Below are 20,299 nucleotides of genomic sequence, written 5' to 3' on the forward strand. Positions count from 1 at the left end.
TCATTTATAAAGTTGCTAGCTGTTTTTTGTCCTTCTTTAAACTTAAATCAAAACTTTCTGATGAATGGAGTCTCAAGCTAATATCGTAGTAAACCCCAGTTGGAGCCAGTGTTGTAAAGACAGAGACAGAGGTAGGGTGGGAACTTCCAGCTATGCATGAGATGTGAACACACAGTAAAAGATGCTTGCAGGACTGGAGTGATAGTACAACAGATAAGATGCTTGCCTTGCATTCTGTGAACTCAGGTTCGGTCTCCAGAATCCCATATGATCCCCCTGAGCACTACCAGAATTGATTCTTGAGTGCAGAGCCAGGAATAATTCCTGAGCATTGCCAGGTGTGCCCCCCCCCAAAAAAAAAAAGAAATAAAGGAAAAAGATACTTGAACCAATACTGTTTTTCTGTTTGTTAGTTGTTTTGCTAATAACTCATAGGACCAGGCCTCACCTGTAGGTTCCTGGTTTTACACTTCTGAATTGTGTGGTGAATGCATTCCTGCCACTTGTCCCATAATGTGCATTTATAGGTCTGTGTGTGCATATCCATTCATCCAGTGAAAATTTGCTGAACGAATTTTTGAGTGCCAAGCATTTTGCTAGGTCTTGGGAACAGGGTGGGAGGTGGGATTGATGGGGGAAAGACAGGCATACCTTTGCCCTCATAGAGTTATTGACTAATTGGAGAAACAGTAATTGCATAAACAACTAAAAAAAGCTGGGAAGCTGTGGGGAAAAAAACACAGTGTTGTATAAAATACTATTACATAAGAAATAGTAAGGTCAATTGTAGGTTTGGGATTCTACCAGGTACTACTCGGGAAAAGTCTTTCCTAATAGGTAGCACTGTTCTCCCGTTGTTCATTGGTTTGCTTGAGTGGGCACCAGTAACATCTCCATTGTGAGACTTGTTGTTACTGTTTTTGGCATATCGAATACACCACAGGTAGCTTGCCAGGCTCTGCCGTGTAAGCTAGATACTCTCGGTAGCTTGCCAGGCTCTCCAAGAGGGATGGAGGAATCAAACCCGGGTCGGCCCTGTGCAAAACAAACGCCCTACCCACTATGCTATCGCTCCAGCCCTTCCTAATAGGTAACTTATTTTATTTTGTTGAGTTAATATAGCTTACAATAATTTCCATATTATTGTTTTATACTCACACTGCTACTTCACTACTCCACTATCAGGGTGTCACTAACCCTCCTCCACTGTGTCAAGGTTTCTTTGTTTCCCTGACCTTTGCAGCCTTAGTTCACTATTCTGTATTTGTATATGACCACAATTTAAGCTAATAATAGAAGGAGGAGAAAAGAACAAGCTCATCATTTCACAATATATAAAAATATCTAATCATTATGTTGAAACATAATAAAAACTGGAAGTACTATCACTATATCACTGTCATCTTGTTGTTCATCAATTTGCTCAAGCAGGCAGCAGTACACATCTCCATTCATCCCAGCCCTGAGATTTTAGCAGCCTCTCCTTACTCGTTCTTCCAAACGGTGCAGTATGGAAGGCTCTTTCAGGGTCAGGGGAAAGAGATCTGTTATTGTTACTGTATTTGGCATATCAAATACACCATGGAGAGCTTGCCAGGCTCTGCTGTGTAGAAAGAAAGTACTATAATAATATTACATATCCAGAATATTTCAGAAAGGTTAGGGGGACCAACAAGGGGCTCTCCTCATATTAAAGCTGAATAAAGCAGCTCTGACTAGAGATGGGGGAAGATGACAGAGTGCTGGGAGTATCCAGGGAGTCTGCTATTTTATTTGGTCACTTTGTCCCTGTTTTACCCTCGTAGGACCCTTTCTTCATCACAGAACCCCTGCCTACCAATTCCATTCCTCCAGGTGCCTAGTAAGGCAGGGACAGAGCTGCTCCCATCTTGAACTATTCACAGCTCTTCACTGCTTGTTCTGTCTTCTTCCCTCTGCAGATAACCTGGAACAAGGGAGTTGACCTGTGGTGGCATGAACTCATGAAAGAGGCAGGGAGTGAGTGTGAGCCAGAGTGGTGTGATGCAGAAGACCCACTCTTCATTCTGTATACCAGTGGCTCCACAGGAAAACCCAAGGCAAGTGTGTGTGTGTGTGTGTGTGTATGATGCTTTGTATGTAGGGAATGAGCAGTTTCTTAGGAAGCATGTAATGATATGAATATTTAATCTTGTGCTTCAGAAATGTTACTTTTTCTTTTCTAAATCAAATGAAGAGGTAAATTCTCAGTCACTGGGTGGTAAAGACCAGTATGAGGTAATTTACATGGAGGCTTTCGTGGTGCACAGAAAAGGTGGAAAAGTCTATGTAGATAATATTGATGGCTCATTCTTGTGCCCATATTGAAGAGAGCTGCCTTCTCAACTCAAGGCAAATCAACACAGAGATCCCTCTTGGGCTCAGGACCAACCATATATGCCACACTATTAACACAAGCACCTCCCAGGCACCATGTGGGAGTCAGAATATGTAAGAAAATGAACTCATCCATTGACTTCATTGACTTGAAAGATGTTGCTATCTTCCATTCACTACATCACTACTACATTCTTCTCTTGACAAGATTAAGATTATCTCTCAGAGGGCCTTTCAAACACAATTTTGGCCTCTTTCATAGGAATGGGATATTGAAGGAATAAGTGAAGCAGATTTTCTCTTTTCTCCTTCACTGACTTTGTCAACATGTAACTATGTATGATCATGCACAACCTACACACTATTAGATGTGATTGTACTAGAAGTGTTCATGTGTGTGAGTGATGTGTGTATTTCACTTGGAAATACCATCTTAGGGTATGGCTTTGAATGACGCCCTGGCTATACATGTGTGGAGTTAGACAGGAAGATGGGTAGAAGGGAAGGAAGAGAATGGATGTGCGGATGCTGTGCGAAGGGAACTGGCAGGGCCAGAATCCCAAGGAGTTTTCCTGTAGCTCTGCTCAGATTGACAGGATGAGCACAGGCCCCAACATGATGCTGTGTTTCCTCCCTTAGGGTGTGGTACACACAGTTGGAGGCTACATGCTCTATGTGGCTACGACCTTCAAGTATGTGTTTGACTTCCATCCAGAGGACGTGTTCTGGTGCACAGCAGATATCGGATGGATCACTGGCCATTCCTACATCACCTATGGGCCAATGGCCAATGGTGCTACCAGTGTGTTGGTGAGAAGTTAGCTGGGATGTGTTGCCATCTGGCCTTCCCATGGGGTAGATAAGATGATGCTGACTAACTCTCTCCCAAGGCTACTTGATCTAGAGGAAGAGGGGCTTATCAATGACCCGTTTCCTGGAGAAAGGAGAGTTCTGCTAAGGAAGGTCTCTTAGCTTCTCTGGCGAGGGATTAAAGCCAGGGTTTGGTTAGAAATTCTAGGTTATATAGGGGAATAGAGGGTCTGTTGGGAAGGGCCAGGAATGATCTGCTTTTATTGGATCAGTTTGAGGGGATCCCCACCTACCCAGATGTGAGCCGTCTATGGAACATCGTGGACAAATACAAGGTCACCAAGTTCTACACAGCACCCACGGCTATCCGCCTGCTCATGAAGTTTGGAGATGAGCCTGTCACCAAGTGAGACCCCCCTCCTAGCTGCTGCCCCTCCCTGTAGTGTGTTCTCATAACTGGGTGCTGGCATTTGTCTAGTGTTTCCATTCCATTGTTCCAGTCTCCTGACCTGGAATAGAGAAGGGGTACAAAAGCCTGGGCATGACTTTCTGGTTCATGGTGGTACTCAGAACTTTCCTCTCTTTCCACTCCCCTGCCCAAGGTATAGCCGGGCCTCCTTAAAGGTGCTTGGGACAGTGGGTGAACCCATCAACCCTGAGGCCTGGCTATGGTACTACCGGGTGGTAGGTGCTCAGCGCTGCCCCATTGTGGACACCTTCTGGCAGACAGAAACGGTAAGTAAGGCATTCAGAAGGTGGGGGCTGAAGGATAATGTGGAAGACTGACTCAGATCCTTGGTCTCTGACTTCCTCAGGGTGGCCATATGCTGACACCCCTCCCCGGTGCCACACCCATGAAGCCTGGCTCTGCTGTGAGTGAGGGTCCCTGATGGTTCTGGGGGAGGTTGGAGCAATATCTTAAGCATTTGGCTAGCCTAGGGGGTGGGAAACTAGACTGATATGTGAGAAGAATTTGGGCATCTGGGCTGCCTGAGAGTGGTAGGGAGCTTAACCACTGTTGCCTCATACCTCTGTTTGTGTCCTGGTTGCTTCCAGACATTCCCATTCTTTGGTGTAGCTCCTGCAATCCTGAATGAGTCTGGTGAGGAATTGGAAGGTGAAGCTGAAGGTTATCTGGTAAGTTCTTGGACACTTATGGGTCTCTGAAAGGGACTGGCGGGAGAGTTCTACCAAGGGACACTTCTTTTGCTTCAGGGTTTGGAACTCAATCTCTCCTGGGGGCTTCTCTGGTTAGACTCCATGGATGAGGGATCATTTTCTGTGGGAAATCCTGGGAGGCATCCCTGGAGACTTTCATTTGCATCTTTGTCTTTTGGGCTGCCTAGGATCAAACCCATGATTCCTGCATGCAAAGTATGTGCTCCAGCCCCTTGATCCATCTCCCTAACCCCTCCCCATGAGACTCTCAAGGGGCCTTTCAGCTGGAGCGATAGTACAACAGGTAGGGTATTTGCTTTGCACAGAGCTGGCCCAGGTTCAATTCCTGGCACCTCATATGGTCCCAAGTGCTCCAGAAGTTATTCCTGAGTGTAGAGCCAGAAGTAACCCCTGAGTACTGAGATATGGCCCCCAAATAAAAACAAATCAAGGGCTTTTTCAGAGTCTGCTCCTAGATTATTGATGGGAATTTTTAGGTCTGAAAGACTTAGTTCCCACTCTTCCTTTGCAAAGGGTATGAAAGGAGACTTCCTTATGTAATGAGAAAACATCTAGACTCTGGAGTTAGACTGTCTGGGCCTAAATCTTGATTTTGTCTCTCCTGTTACCTGACCCCTTTGAATCTAAAATGTTCTCATTGATGAAAAGGATTATAACATTGCCTTTGTTTCCGATGGTTACTGAATTACATTATCCACATGATGAAGGGTTTCTTTAGCACATAACAGTCAGTACTTGATTACTGTTAGCTGTATTGATTTATTGGTGGGGATTACACCTGGTGATACTCAAGGGCTATTTCTGGCTCTGTGCTCAGGTGTCACTCCTGGCAGTGCTTGGGGACCATATGTGGTGCCAGGGATCATACGAGGTTTGGCCTCATGCAGGGCATGCACCTGAACCCCTGTACTCTCTCCCCAGCCCTTGGGGCCCCACTTTTATATAGGGGCTAATCAGAGATACTCGGGAAGCTCACGGGCCACTCCCTGCAATACTTGATGGTTTCATTCTGTGTCTGTTGGTGTTGGTGGTAACCAGGGATACACTCAGTGGTGCTGGTAGTTGGGGAGTAGTTGTGGTGCTAGAGACTGAACTTGGAACTTCACACATACCAGGCTTATGCTCACCCCTTTGAGCCATAACAGTGGCCCCTGGGTTTCACTTTCTTTTTCTGGGTTTTCTTTTTGGTGGGGGGGGTGGGGTGGAGGTACACTTGGTGATGCTCAGGACTTACTCCTGACTCTGCTCAGAGATCACTCCTGGCAGGGATCAGGGGATCATATGGGGTGCTGGGGATCAAACTGGGGTCATTTGCATGCAAGACAAGCACCTTACCTACTATATCTCTAGCCCCCGTTTCTTTTTATGTTTTGTATCAAACTGGAGCTGCTTTCTTGAAGGATTACCTAAAAGAAGACTCAAATATATGAATTGTTTCTTGCTAACAGAACACTGTGTTAGGCAATTTCCTTATAATTTTTTCCTCAGAATAATTATAGGAATTATAGGAATTTGAGGTGTTTTTTTTTAAATAATTTATAGGTGAGGATTCTGAAGTTCACAGAAGTAAAGTTACTTACCTGAACTTACACAAATTAGTATGTGGCAAAGTTCAGATTCCAAAGCCTCTATTTCTAAAGTCTATATTTTGTCCTCTTTCTCCAGAAGGGATTTCCTATAGTTTCCGCCTCAGGTTTGGCAAAGCTGTGACTCTCTTCCAGTGAGACAGGGCAGGTGTTACCACTGTGTGTTCCTCCTCACTCTCCAGGTATTCAAGCAGCCCTGGCCGGGGATCATGCGCACAGTCTATGGGAACCACGAACGCTTTGAGACCACCTACTTTAAGAAGTTCCCTGGGTACTATGTGACAGGAGATGGTGAGCTTTGTTCACGCTCATATCTCCCACTAAGACTGTACCTGCTCTTTTCAGGAAAAGTTGGTTAGAGATAAAGAAAAACAGAGTAAAGAAAAACATGTCCTACATGTCAATGTCAAATGTCCAGGCAGAACTATCAAGAAGACCTTCAGAGCAGCAGTGAACCAGAGCATGGTGCATTTTGAGGTGTGATGTATGAGGAAAGAGTTTCTTATTTTCATTATCTCTGTGCTTAAAGGCATGAGGCATATGGAATCATATAATCTCATGTATTTCATTTATGAAATATATGACATTTCATTAATTTCCTATTATGAGTATCTCCTTGTTTGAAACCTGCCTTTTGCCCATGTGTCCATCCACCCATCCACACATCCATATTTACTGGCACCTCCTGTACCTGTGCACTGATCTGAGCACAGAGGATAGTCCCACTCTAGTATGGGGAGAGACAGGAAGCTCACAAATAAGACAGTAATAGAATTATCCTAGTAAGAAGTTTCCTCACCCTGAAAGAGCCTCTAATGTGGCACCGTTGGGAAGGACGAGAAAAAGAGAGGCTGCTAAAATCTCAGGACTAGGACGAATGAAGATGTTACTGGGCCCGCTTGAGCAAATCTGCGATGAACAGGATGATAGTGATAGTGATAGAAGTGTTAGGAAGAAAAAGAAACAGCGTTATGGGAAATTCTCTGCTGAAATGGTCACCATACAGGACACAGTGATGGAAGGCTTCTCTGAAGTGACAGAGATCTGAAGGCTGAGGAGCCAGGTGTGGAGAAATCTGGAGTTAGATGCATCTGTGCAGAGTCACAGGTTTGAGATGTCTGAGGAATAAGCTTGAGCCTGTGTGGCTGGAGTGTAGTGAGTAAAGCAAAGTATGTTGCATGAAGTTGGAGGGAGATGTGGCCTTGGTGAGGAGTTTGGATTTTATTCCAATGTTAATGGTATTGGGAATTTTAAGCAGATGAACTATAACTTGCTCTTTAGAAAAAAAAAAACTGCCTAATTTGTGGAGAATAAGCTTTAGGTGGCCATATTATCTATTACTACAGAACAAGTTATCCTCAATCTTGATAGCTTAAATTTGTGAGCATCATAATCTATGTGAATGGATGAATTGGAGGTTCTCCTTCAGAGTATTTTGTGGATTGCAATCAACTGTGATTCAAGGCTACAGTTATCTGAAGGTTTCACTGAGTTTGGGGGACCCACTTCCAACTCACTTGGTTGTTGACAGGAACCCTCATTTCCTCACTATACGGGCCTATTTATAGGCCCACAATATATTGGCCTCCCCTAGGGGAAATAATCAGAGAACACAACCAAAATGGACACCGCACTGTTTCCTACTGCAAAATGGCAGCCCATTGACCACTTCTGCCACACCCTAAGCACATGCAGACTAACCTTAGCAAAACCAGGGTTATCTAAAGATAAGGAAAACTCAGAGTATCATCTTGGATCCAGGAAACCCCAGTGCATCGGGCAGACTTATTAGAAGGCTTAGTGGATGTGGCAGTTTGGTAACATGGATCAGGAGTCCTATTATAGGGTATTATTTCACTGTACATTTTTCCTCTCTCTAGGCTGCCGCCGGGACCAAGATGGCTACTACTGGATCACGGGCAGGATTGATGACATGCTGAATGTGTCTGGTAAGGGCCACATGCCATTGTCCTACTGACCAGCACCTCTAAGCCAAAGCCTTCTAAGAGTGAAGGTGTCCTCTGTCCAGACCCTGCCTGCAGTGCAGCAGTCAGTTCCGAGCACGGGTTTTGTAAGAAGAGTGAGCACACTGGACTGCTGTGGGCAGGGGAGCCGGGAGGGTGGGGCAACTGGAAGCCGGTGATCTGAGGCATGAAGGTCCGGGCTCCCACCTTCAGCCTGCCCAGAGGAAGCAGAGAGCGTGTGGCGAAGGCGGGAATGGGGGTTCTCTCACCACATTCCTCTTCCCTTCCCAAGGGCACCTTCTGAGCACAGCAGAAGTGGAGTCAGCACTCGTGGAACATGAAGCTATTGCAGAGGCGGCTGTGGTCGGCCATCCACATCCTGTAAAGGGCGAATGCCTCTACTGCTTTGTCACCCTGTGTGATGGCCACTCCTTCAGCACAACCCTCACCGAGGAGCTAAAGAAGCAGAGTGAGCAGCAACCCCAGACAGGGACCATGGGGTCTAGTTGAGGGCCATTAGCAGGCCAAGTTATTAGGAAAGTGCCAGAGGGCCAGAGTAGCAGCTCTCCAAACCACACATTCCAAGGACCTTGGGTCTTGGCCGCCCCCTTCCCATTCATCTCCTCTAGGATAATAGTAGCTCACATCTCTGTGCCACCACTGAACTAAGGACTTTAAATGAATTAATCCATTTAATCCCCATAACCACCCCCAAGAAATAGATCCTATTGTTACTCTCATTCTGACGATGAAGAAATCAAGGCTTAGAGAAATTAAATCGCTTGCCCATCATCATATTGCTAGTAAGTTAGGATTTCAGACCCAGCAGGTTGATTCTGGAAATGAGTTTCATAAAGTTAAAATCGTAAAGGAATACTGTGTTAAACCCAGACAGACAGCGAGCTTAAGAATGACTCAGGAAGGGCCTTGAAGTGGAAATAACTGGGGAACAAAGGCATCTCTAAGTTGGTTTTGAGGAGCCTGGCTAACGCTACTGGGAAACAAATGCTTTGTGGTTTGTTGGTTACAGTTAGAGAAAAGATTGGCCCCATTGCCACACCAGATTACATCCAGAATGCACCTGGTTTGCCTAAAACCCGCTCAGGTAGGTTCAAGACCTCAAAGGGTTGGGAGGGGGCAAGGTCCGGTGGCATTGGAGGTGGACAAATGAAAGCCGTGGGCAGGCTGGAGGTGGTCATTACTGACAGTAGGTAACCAGAGACCTGTGGTTCCCCAGGTAAAATCATGAGGAGGGTGCTTCGGAAGATTGCTCAAAATGACCACAACTTGGGGGACACATCTACCGTGGCTGACCCATCTGTCATCAACCAGCTCTTCAGCCACCGATGCCTGACTACCTAGTAAAGAAGACACAGGGTCGCCCTCTGGCTCTCCCAAACTTAGCCTCCCCTCCCTGTCCCTAACCTGGAGTTCTGAGGACCATTGCTGACCCCGATACCTCCCTTGACCAGCTGAATGAATCGTAGGACCAGCTTTGTCCCTGGGTAGTGGCAACTTCCTGTGACTGCCAGGCCAATGGGACAGGGCACAGGTCAACCTCAGGTTTCTGTGCCCCACACCTGCCTCTCCCCACAGACCACAAAGAGCCCTTGGAGTCCAGAACAGGAACCTGAAAGTTACTCACTGAACTAAGAAAAGTGTTCAGAGGGCAAAAGGGCCAGGGCCAAGGAGGGAGGCAGTTCTGTAATCCCACACCAATCTTCTCAGGAAGCACTGTGCTTACGCTGGGCAGGCGCTTGCCCTTAGCATGCCTACCTGTGAGTCCTAGACCAACTGATCATTACTTTTAAAAAACACTTTGTGGCTTCTCTTCTGGGTCTGAATTCCCTATTGTGCCAGGTGGCAATGCTGTCTGCCCATTTGCTCTAGGGGTGTGTGGGCAGCCTCCCTCTCCAGAGGGTTTTCTGATCATCTGCTTCTCTGCAGGCGATGTGTCTTGTTGCTAAGGCCAGAGAAGCTTGTTTTCCTTGTCCTCTGTTCCCACGTGTCCCTGATTAAAGCCCTGTCCATAAGAAACACGCAGATGAAACTCTTTTCTGGCCCTGGTTGTAGGAATAAAGTCTATGATCTAGGAAAGAGGGTTTGTCTTTTGTTGGGAGAGGGTGGGAGTTTGGCTACACCTGGAGGTGCTCAGGGGTCAATCGTAGTGGTACTCAGGAGACCCTATAGCCAGGGACTGAACCAGGGGCGGCACATGAAAGGCAAGTGCCTTCACACCCACACCAGAGAGAGTTGTCTTCTGAGGTCTCTCCCAGACTAATATACTGGCCAATCCTGCCTGGTGTGTGGGATGGGAACAGCAACAGTTTATCCTTGGAATACCCCAATATCCTCTGCCTTCCACTTCTCATTTGGGCAGAACTTTACTCATAGGTTCTTGACAAGCCCTTATACTATGCAAAAAGCAACTGAAGCCAGGTCCCAAGTGGGATGTCCATTTCAATTCTGCCCCTCCCCAGTTCCCGCCACAGACACTCTCCTCCCTGTGATCTGGACCTAGAGAACCTCCTTGCAGCTCAGTCACCTCCTTCCACGATACACTGATAAGCAGGCTGGCTCAGATCTTAGCTCCTCCTTCCCCCAAATGCACAAACCAAGGACTCAGAGTCAGAAATCTAGTTTTATTTAAGGCAGAGGCCGGGAAAAGTTATGCCCCTACTCCCCCCTCCTGTTACTCCAGTCCTAGCCTAAGTCAGACTCTAGGACCTGCTTTAAAAAAAAAAAAAGGCCAATAAGGAGCTGAGAGGATGGTGGCAACACTCACTTTACCCCAGAGAGGCTTCCCTTCAGCTATACCCACACCCTGAGGACTTGGGGATTTCACCTAATGGAAACAGTGTTCTTAGTCTTCAGGTGAGAGAGCTGTGGGAAAGGGGAAAGCTCCAGCATTACCCTTCCCGTGGATTCTGGGACCCTAGAAAGTTCCAGTCCTTCCAGATTGGGGGGAGGGATGCTGACTCAGAACGGCGTGTATGGAGATGAAGGCGAGAGTGGAGTTCCAGCTGGCAGTCCATGCCCTCACACGGGGTATGGGTTGTCCAGGACAGCCACTCCTGCAGCCACACCACCGTCCGCATGCTCGATGGCTTTGGTCCGAAGCAGATGCCCCACATGTTTGTTCATCACGTATGTCTGTCCGTGCCTACAGAAATGGGAGCAGGAGACATCCAACTCCAGCCCTGGGCTCAGCCCCCAAACTCCAGCCCTTCCCTCATTCTAACTGAGTCACCAGGAGTCACCTGAGTCAGATGACTAACTATACCTGAGAAAATACTTGGATTTTAAAGTCAGATTTGGATCCTAGCTTGGAAATACTAGCTCTGTCTTTATGCAAGTTACTTAGCTTTTCTAAATATCAGTTTCCTCATCTGAAAGAAGGATAATCCCTCTCACTTTGCAAGATGGTCATGAGGATTAAATAAAGCAGGGAAAGCTGTTTGCATGATCCCAGGCTCACATTTCATGTTTTGGAGCTGTAAATTTCCATTCTAATTCTCTCAAGATAGCTAAGGTGGTGATTGGGGACAGAGAGGTTGGGGTGGAGGGAAGCAGCAGGTAGAGGGGCAGTAAGTGGTTAGAGAGGGCAGGCTCTGGTGGGGTACTTGGTAGGATTTGGCACCTCTATCTTGCCCTATCTGTAGTATTTTGTGGGAAGTGATATGACAGTCCTGGAACTATTACTTGCAAATTCCCAAGTCTTCTTCTCTAGACTCTTTAGTGCTCAAATCCAAAACCAGGAGTCCCTCAGGTTTTCAGAGTCACTGGATAGCCTCTGGTTGACCTGCCCAGTTTCCCCCAGTACCTTCTGTGGCCTGAGAGATGAACCTTAAACTCTCTTCTCCCCGGAGGTCTCCTAGCCTAAGGTTGTTGGACAGTATTTCTTCATCTATCTTGCTACGACTGGGCATTTCATTCTGAGTTGTAAAACATTTCTCACCTGGGCAGGCCTAGGACCCTGGATCTCATAGATTAGCTAAGGAAGCAGGTAACAGCAGGGGGGATGGCTGGGAAGGAGCACAGCCCAGGACCATTGCTCTCTCTAAGCTTTCTTGGCTTCCTGGCCAGGAGGAGAGCAAAGTCCTGGCTGGCTTACCTGACATACACCCCGAAGATGCCCAGCTCTGAGATGCACTGGACCACTCGGATGGGGCTTCCAGGTCGTAGCAGGCAGCTGTCAAAAGGCTCAGGTTCAATCTTCTCCATGAGGATGTAGGAGGCCCTCTCCTCGCTGTCCTTCAGCTGCTCCAGGGCCTGCACCATCTCCTCCCCATACAGGTTGTTACCTGCAATTCCACCGACCAGTCACTTGACCCTCTCCAATCGTCTTCACCCCAACCCCCCATTTCTGGGGCCCACATGCAAGTCAGCTGCCACAGTACCCAGTGCCAGCTAGGTGCAGCCAGGGTGGGCTGTGTACCTGAGGTGTGCCCTTCACCTTGACAGGTGAGCCCTGCTTCACACAAAAGTGAGCCAGCTTCCCTCCACCATCCTGCCCTGGTTCTCAGCCATTGCTCCTCAGCACCCCACACTGCTCCTGCCACTCTTAAATGCCAGGGTCCCGCACAACTCTGTCCCTCCCTCTTCTGTCCTCCACACACTCTTTTCTGAGGAAAATGTCACTGAAGACTCCATCTATAATCTATATATTGCTAACTCCTGAAATCTTACACTGTTTTTTTTTGTTTTGTTTACCACATATGGTAACTTAGGGGCTACTCCCAGTTCTGTGCTGGGGGGTGGGGGGGTGTCATTCCTGGCAGTGTTGGCAAACCAGCAGTGACAGGGAACAAACCCAGGCCTACTCCATGCAAAGTCTGCACGCCCATCCACTGAGCTATCATCTCTCTGGCCCCTAAATCCCATCTTTAATTCCAATTCCCTGTTATCCCCTGGGATATCCCCCTGGGACCCCAAACACATCCAACCTATGCAGAGAATTTATCATTTCTGCCTGAAATGGACTTTCCGACTCCTTACAAGGTACAAATCTTATCAGCTCCTCCCTCAGCCACTGACTCGGACCTGCCTCTCCGGTCTGTCCTTCACACAGGCCTCTGCATTGCTCTCCTGGACAACTGAACCAGCCTCATCTCTGCCCTTGCAGCCACCAAAGTCTCCCCTATTCCAGGACATGTGCCACCGTAAAGAAACACAGATGCTAGCTTAGCTGCGTCCTTCCCTCCTTCAGCTTCACTAGTGGCTTCCTACCACCCTCAGGACAGGCTCCAGTCTCCCAGCTCCCTTCCTGCCTTCCTAAACAGCCCCTCCAATATCTTTTCCAGTCCAAGTTCCTCTCAACCTTCCACGCAGCACCCCCAGCCTTGGCAGACACCCCTTGTCTCAATGGCCCTTGCTTTCTTGGCCTTTGGGATTGGTGCTACTATATGAAATACTTTTCCTTTTCCCCTTGGGAAAACTCTCAGCGCTTCCTTATGACCTAGATTTTTTTTAAAAAAATCATCTCTTATGAGTCTAAGAGGCTGACGCTATCTTTACCCTCGAGGAATTCAACCTCCTGAAGTGGGGGCCTTCACCCCACTTCTCAATCTAGTCACAGACACCACAGGGCAAGCCCTCCAGCGTGGGGTCATACATTCCCTGTGCCACACCAGCTCTGGCCCAGGGTCTTCTGGGACACTCCAGGGCACACGCCTGTGTAGGTTCGTTATGCCTGAACAAGTGCTGGGTAGCGTGAGTGGCAGTCCACTGGCCCCGTCTCACTGAGCAGCCCTGCAGAGGGGATCCACCTACCTCCGCCCTCTCTCTGGGGTTTGAGCACGAACCGCTGAGGGGCAGCGAGGGCCTTGGCAACGGCCTGGTCCCCTTCTTCTCCCTGGCAGGAGCAAGAAAGCAGAGTCATCAGCCACCTGGAGCCAGAGGCAAGAGCTGAGGTTTTGCTGGTGCAGAGCAGTACCAGGGGGAGAGCAGAGGGGCCTCGCCATGGCCCTTCAGGCCAACTGCCACTCCCCATGTAGCCCTTCTGACATCAGGGCAGGGATGACAGCAGTAGGGTCTGGGAAGTGGGTTCAGATACTTCCCAGGGTCTGTCTGCCTCAGGCCCTTCCTGGTCGCCATCTCCACCTCTGTTTCTGCCAAGGGAGATTACAGGGATTCCAGCCATCTTCCCCAGGGCTCTTGGGGGGGTCCCACAGAGCATCACTGAGCAAACTGTGAGCCAGGGCCTACTTTGGCCTCACACCAAGTCATGGGCTAGCACGTACCATGTCCAAGGAGTACAGGCCAGCAAAGGTGGCACGAAGGCGGGCCACAGCCTCTGGCTGGCCGGGGAGCAGCCTCTCCAGCACACCCCTTCGGCTTAGCTCCTGCTGCACCTTCTTCGTGCCCGCCAGCTGGGTGGCAATGTCTGGGCACTTGACAGCACGTGACCTCTCGAGCAGCAGGCGAGCCTCCCAGTTCTGCAGAGAGAAGAAAACAGAAGGCGGCACACTTCATTCCCTGAGCGCTGCATGGTCACGGTACCTGGCGGCCTCATGGGCAGTATCTGCAGAGGCAGGTGTGGACCCCTGCATTCATCTCCTGTCTCCCCCCTTGGGAGGGTCCCAATCTAGCGTAATGACATGAGACTCATAGAAAAGAAAATTACAAAAGGTGAAAGGGTGTAGCAAACTGAGGTTGGAAGGGGCGTCCACTAGGACTCCCACAACACTGAATAAAACCCAAACTCCTTACCACAGGCCCTACAGGATCTCGCCCCTGGGACCCCATTCCATGGCACCCCCTGCCCCCCACCTTCTAGCCACACAGACCGCTGGGAATGCGCCCTTGCAGCTTCCCCTCTGCCTGACATGCTCTTCCTTGTGTCTCCAGCAGTGGATGGCTAGATCCTTAAGTCTTGCCTCTAAGTCACTTGCTCCAAGAAATCTCCCGTGATCACCTGATTCAATGTGGGGGTCCCCATACTTTCTAATCTTTTTTTTTTTTTTTTTTTTTGCTTTTTGTGTCACACCCAGCGATGCTCAGGGGTTACTTCTGGCTTTGCACTCAGGAATTACTCCTGGCGGTGCTTGGGGGACCATATGGGATGCCGGGGATCGAACCCGGGTCGGCCGCATGCAAGGCAAACGCCCTACCCGCTGTGCTGTCGCTCCGGCCCCATACTTTCTAATCTTTTGACCCTGTTTCCAATAGGAAAAAAACACCCACAACATATTTTTCATTTTTGCTCTCTGGTGCCTCTCTCCCTGCCACACCCAGCTGCACAGGCCCACATCATTCATTCATCCCTGCGTGCCTCAGTGTCGAGCACAGCCTGGCACTCCGGGGGCCCCAGGCATGCTTGCTATTGGTGTTGAGTGAGGTGACACCTGAGTGGGATTTGGAAGGATGGGGAGGGTGAGCCTTGTGACTATAGAGAACAACAATCCGAACAAAGGCCTGCATGTATGTGAGTAAGCACAGCTGAGGGCCCAGTGTGCCAGCTGTGTTGGTTGTGGGTGAGAACAAGGAAACGGCAGAGGGTCAAGTCTCTGGCTCCGGCACCAGAAGGATGGCCTTTCCTCAGCACTCAGCCCCGTGGCCAGGGTTCTGGCCTGAGGAGCCTTGCCTGGCCCCCTCCCACCACCAGAGCTGTCCTTTGACACAGTCAGGCTACCCAGAGCACCTGTTCGGTCTTCACCAGGGATCCAGCCACAAACCTGCAAGGCTGGTGTTGCAGGCAGAGTGACAAGGGCCTGCACACCAGAGATATGTCAAGGGAAAGACTACGAGGCTTGACACAGGAAAAGCAAAACTTAAGGAGGAGCTTGCCAGGCTCCTCTAGCAGGTCACCAGCCTGCAGTCACCTCCCTAGTTCTGGGCCTGGTCTGCTGGTTCCGTCCCTACAATGTCCTCCAGATACTCAGACTTCCTGGCTCGGGAGGGGGGGTTGTCACAACCTGGTGGTACTCAGGGGTTTCTCCTGGCTCTGCACTCAGAATTATTCCTGGTGGCACTCACGGGACCATATGGGATACTGGGGGGTGGAACCCAGGTCAGTCACATGCAAGGCAAGTGCCCTACCCACTGCACTATCACTCCAGCCCCTCTTCCTCCATTTTAAAGTGTTCTTCAGTGCCAAGCCTCCTACCCCGATCTGGATCCATTCTCCAAAGGCCAGTTTCCCTCAATCCCTCCCCTCCACTGCTGACCACCGTCTCTAGGAAAGAGCCTCGCTCGACTGCCATGCACTTGCTCCTCAGATAGCCGGGGCCCAGGGAGACTTTCCTCAGAGACTCCTCTTTTCCAGTATTTTTCCCAGCTTAAAGAAACTGAGCCCAGGAAGGAAGCGGCCCCCAGTCACACAGACGGGGCCAAGGTTCCTAACCCCCTGCCCAGTGCTCAGGATCTTTCCTGGCTTCCCATTCCACCTCCTTCCCCCTGAAAGCTGGGCCTCTTCACCTCTCTGAGCTGTGGATTAGGTGTCAGGGGAGAAGACTCGCCTCCTGGGGTACCCTTGGCCTTCAGAAAGTTTGGGAACTCCCTGTGGGAATTCACCCCTGAATCCAAACTTGTGTTTCTCCATCTGTGTAATAGGGATAATAATATGCCTCGGAGTGGCTGTAAGGATTAAGTGAAATAATGGGTGTGGAAGACATCTGAAACTCTAAGAAAGGCTAGCAAGATAGGGTTCTATCATTACTGTCATTAGCATGAGTGGTCAGATCAGAGAACCTTTTTTTCAGAGGGGTGGGGGGAACACACCCAGCAGTGCTCAGGGGTTACTCCTGGTTTTGCATTTAGAAATTACTCCTGGTGGTGCTCAGGGGACCATATGGGATGCCGGGGATTGACCTGCTGTACTAAATCTCCAGCCCAGAAGAGAGAACATTTTGACAAAGCTAAAAGAGAGGTGAGAGTTGGCAGGAATCATTGCCAGGAGCTGCCGGAACTGCTAACAAGCATCAGCTGACAAGAGTTGATTGTACTTGACTCTCCCCAACTCTGGGTCTTGGTCTCGGTGGAAGTATTAACACCAGAGGAAGCAGCAAAAGCTCTAAATTGGGGTTCTCCCTGAACTTGAAAGATGACTTTTAAAAATTTACCAGCAAAAACCAGAGTGCCCGAAAACAGATGATTGGCTAAAGAAACTCTGGTATATTTACACAATGGAATACTACATAGCTGTCAGAAATCATGAAGTCATGAAATTTGCATATAAGTGGATCAACATGGAAAGTATCATGCTGAGTGAAATGAGTCAGAAAGAAAGAGACAGATATAGAAAGATCGCACTCATATGTGGAATATAAAGTAGCTGGGAGGTACAAGCTTACAATGTTGAGATTCCTGGCAGACATTTCTCTGGACTTAGTTACTAAAATACAGAAATCCAAAACTGTGCTGCTGCTAGTGCGGCCTCCTGACCTCATATCTCTTCATTCTCAGCAATGGAAAACAAATTACCAAATGCTTTCTTTTCAGCAGATCGACTTTAGGGGGAAGAAACTCCAAATCAATAATAGTGAATTTTTTGTTGAAACATTGAATGTAATCAAAGTAAAGTGAAAGTAAAGTGAAATTTACCAGTTACACATGCGGGGTGGGGGGCTGGGGAGGTGGGGGGAAGGGGGGAGGTATACCGTGATTCTTGGTGGTGGAATATGTGCACTGGTGAAGGGATGGGTGTTTGAGCATTGTATAACTGAGATTTAAACCTGAAAGCTTTGTAACTTTCCACATGGTGATTCAATAAAAGAATTAAAAAAAAAATTTACCAGCAAACCCCTAGGGAGAGCAGGCAGGGCTAAAGCACCAGATGCCTGAGGATTTGTATTCTAGAAGAGTTTGTAGCATATGAGCGGTGGCAAGATCCCTGAGGAAGAGCTCAAGCAAGGCCCCCGGGGGGAGATCCGAGTTGTTGTGATGTCTGATTGGGTCTCTCAGGAGGGCTGGCAGGCCCCAGGAGGCAAAGAATGGTCAAACAGAAAATACCAACCTGTACACTGTACTGACTTGGCATGTAGCCATCCCGGAAGTAAACCACAGCAACTTCCTGGCCATCCCTAGAACACAGGATGGAGAAGGTTGCTGTGTTAAATGATAACTACCGTGCAGTTTTAATCTATCTAAGGGTGTACCAAAACGCTTGGCTGTATGAAATTCAGTCAACTAGGGGTAGCTGACAGAATTTGTTGGCACCAGAGTAAAGAAACCCCCATACACAACTGCTTCTGCCAGAAATAGAGGCGTGCAGCAAAGAATGTTCTACAATATTCCAGATCTAGACTCACTCTAGGAAGGCTCGAGTGAAACTTTTTGTTTCACCCAGAATGAAACCAGTAAATTATTTTTAAAAGGGGCCTCAAAATTACTGAGCAGCAGAATCATATTGCTAAGCTTAGTAAAACACATAGTTGAACTGCTTAAGGTAAATGAAACCAGACTCAAATTTTTATTTTCAAATTGTGTGGATGAGAATGGGAAGATAAAAAATTACTACTATAAAGTAAGACACTGTCTTTTTGGGGTGAGGTGGGGGATCAGGGGGCAGCTACACTGAGTGGTGTTCAGTATGGTAATTGGGGGTCGCTCCTGGTGTTCTGTGGGAACATGCTACACTGGCCATCAAACCCAAGCAAAGCCTGTGCTCCAGTCCTCTGGGCCATCTTCCTGGCCTCACAGACTGTCTTTTTAAAACTTCCATCCCTTTTACTTGTTTTAATATTGTCTGGTTTGTCTGAAAAATATGTGAGGAACTTAATTTTGCTCTGAGCGAAACACAAGATTTTTGAAATATGAGGACTGTAAAATCTATGGAGGTTCTTAATTTTATTTTTCTTTGCTTTTTTGGGCCAAACAGTGGAATTCAGAGGTAACTCCTAGCTCTACACTCAGGAATTATTCCTGGGGCGCTTGGGGGACCATATAGTATGTCAGGGATTGAACCTGGGTCAGCCACATGAAAGGCAAGCACCCTATCTATTGTATTATTTTTCCAGCCCCTGGAGGTTCTTTATTATTATAATTATAATTATTATTATTATTATTAGTGCTAAGGATTGAACCCAGGGCCTCAAAGCCAACACTCTACCATGGAGCTACATTCCCAACCTTAAGGGTCTTAAGTTCAAGAATGACAAAGTTCTAAGACTCAGTCTGGGGGGTGTGAGCAATGCTACCAAAAGATGTGGTTCGAAAGCCAGCAGGAAGGAAGCACAGAGCTGGGCTTGGAACGCAAACCTCTGGCCTGAGCTCAGAGTGCTGTGCTCCGGTCAGTCACAGAAGTCAGCTGTTCCCCTATCTCCCTGACCAGCCATCAAGAGGGGCAAGAAAACTTCTGGGCACTCTTGGTCTTGTGAAGACAGTTCCTGTTAGTGCCCTCTCACAGAAAGTCCACAGTTCTGTTACAACCCTCAAGAGGGAGATTCTGGCTGGCTTTCTCCACACTTTTCTGAGATGATAGGATGGGTGTTTTAGAGTTCAACCCTAGATGTCAGACAGAAAGATGCACGCTATCACAGATCCCAGAGGCAAGAATGATTTGCAGACAATGATGATAGAGTTTCCTGAACCCTCTTTTTCTTCCTGTATTGTTTGTTTGTTAGCTTATTTGGGGGCCACAGCCAGTGGTGCTCAGGGCTTACTCCTGGCCCTGCACTCAGGGATTGCTCCTGGCTAGGCTTGGCGAATCATATGTAGTGCTGGGGATCAAACCCGAATCGGCTGGCCAAATGCAAGGCAGGCGTCCTACCTGCTATCCTTGCCACTCGCCCCGGTCCCTGAACCCTCCTTTCTATGAGTGCTTGGTGAATGGCCCAAAAAACTTACATGAAGAGTCTGCGGTCTGAGTCCAGAGAGCCCTTTTCAGAGACATCTTCAAACCTTCGTCGGATCACATGGATGTTCCTAGAAGAGATGGGCAAGGGTGGGCGGGAGTGGAAGCTGCTGAGAGACCCCCATGCTCCACAGCAGATCTGCCTTTACTTACCTGGCCAGGAGCTCATTCTCTATGGCACGTTGGTCAAATATGTTCCTTTCCTTTTCTTGTGCAATGAGCAGCACCAGAGCACTGGGGAAAGAGAACAGGTGCCCATGGTGACCTTACAATCGGGCCTCCCCTCTCCTTCACCCCTGTCAGAAGTGACAGAGAGGGGCTGGAGCGATAGTACAGAAGTAAGGCATTTTCCTTCCACGCGGCTGACCTGGGTTTGATCCCCAGCCTCCCATATGGTCCCCCAAGCATCACCAGTAATGATTCCTGAATGCAGGGCCAGGAGTAATCCCTGAGCATCACTGGGTATGACCCCCCCCAAACAAATAATCTGAGAAAAAAAAAGTAGTGACAAAGAGCAGCTTCCTGAAAGAACACGTGCTCCTCTTTCCACCCAGCACAGCTTCCTCATTTCCGGACAAAAGAAAACTTGGAGAGAGTGGAGCCAAGCCTGC

General features: G+C 48.4%; 2 protein-coding genes across 3 annotated transcripts in view; one reads left to right on the forward strand and one right to left on the reverse strand.

The window, feature by feature from the left end:
* Positions 1-10,386, forward strand: part of ACSS2 (acyl-CoA synthetase short chain family member 2) — a 58,737-nt gene extending 48,351 nt beyond the window's left edge. Inside the window, exons 8-18 of the mRNA XM_004612547.3 lie at positions 1,941-2,078; positions 2,995-3,165; positions 3,438-3,571; positions 3,768-3,900; positions 3,981-4,037; positions 4,222-4,302; positions 6,113-6,221; positions 7,811-7,879; positions 8,187-8,363; positions 8,925-8,999; positions 9,132-10,386. Of these exons, the coding sequence (XP_004612604.1) occupies positions 1,941-2,078; positions 2,995-3,165; positions 3,438-3,571; positions 3,768-3,900; positions 3,981-4,037; positions 4,222-4,302; positions 6,113-6,221; positions 7,811-7,879; positions 8,187-8,363; positions 8,925-8,999; positions 9,132-9,256 (1,269 nt within the window). The 3' untranslated portion in view covers positions 9,257-10,386. The remainder of the gene's footprint in view (positions 1-1,940; positions 2,079-2,994; positions 3,166-3,437; positions 3,572-3,767; positions 3,901-3,980; positions 4,038-4,221; positions 4,303-6,112; positions 6,222-7,810; positions 7,880-8,186; positions 8,364-8,924; positions 9,000-9,131) is intronic.
* A 130-nt stretch (positions 10,387-10,516) lies between these two features.
* The window catches only part of GSS (glutathione synthetase), a 28,169-nt gene continuing 18,386 nt past the window's right edge, over positions 10,517-20,299 (reverse strand). For both annotated transcript variants that reach the window (XM_055138615.1, XM_055138616.1), the window contains exons 7-13: positions 19,842-19,922; positions 19,682-19,759; positions 17,850-17,916; positions 14,137-14,331; positions 13,667-13,748; positions 12,009-12,198; positions 10,517-11,057 (exon numbers count right to left, since the gene is read on the reverse strand). In XM_055138615.1, coding sequence (XP_054994590.1) covers positions 10,934-11,057; positions 12,009-12,198; positions 13,667-13,748; positions 14,137-14,331; positions 17,850-17,916; positions 19,682-19,759; positions 19,842-19,922 — 817 coding nt within the window. In that variant the 3' untranslated portion in view covers positions 10,517-10,933. The remainder of the gene's footprint in view (positions 11,058-12,008; positions 12,199-13,666; positions 13,749-14,136; positions 14,332-17,849; positions 17,917-19,681; positions 19,760-19,841; positions 19,923-20,299) is intronic.

This window comes from Sorex araneus, chromosome 5 (assembly GCF_027595985.1).
Source record: "Sorex araneus isolate mSorAra2 chromosome 5, mSorAra2.pri, whole genome shotgun sequence".
NCBI classification, from domain to species: Eukaryota; Metazoa; Chordata; class Mammalia; order Eulipotyphla; family Soricidae; genus Sorex; species Sorex araneus.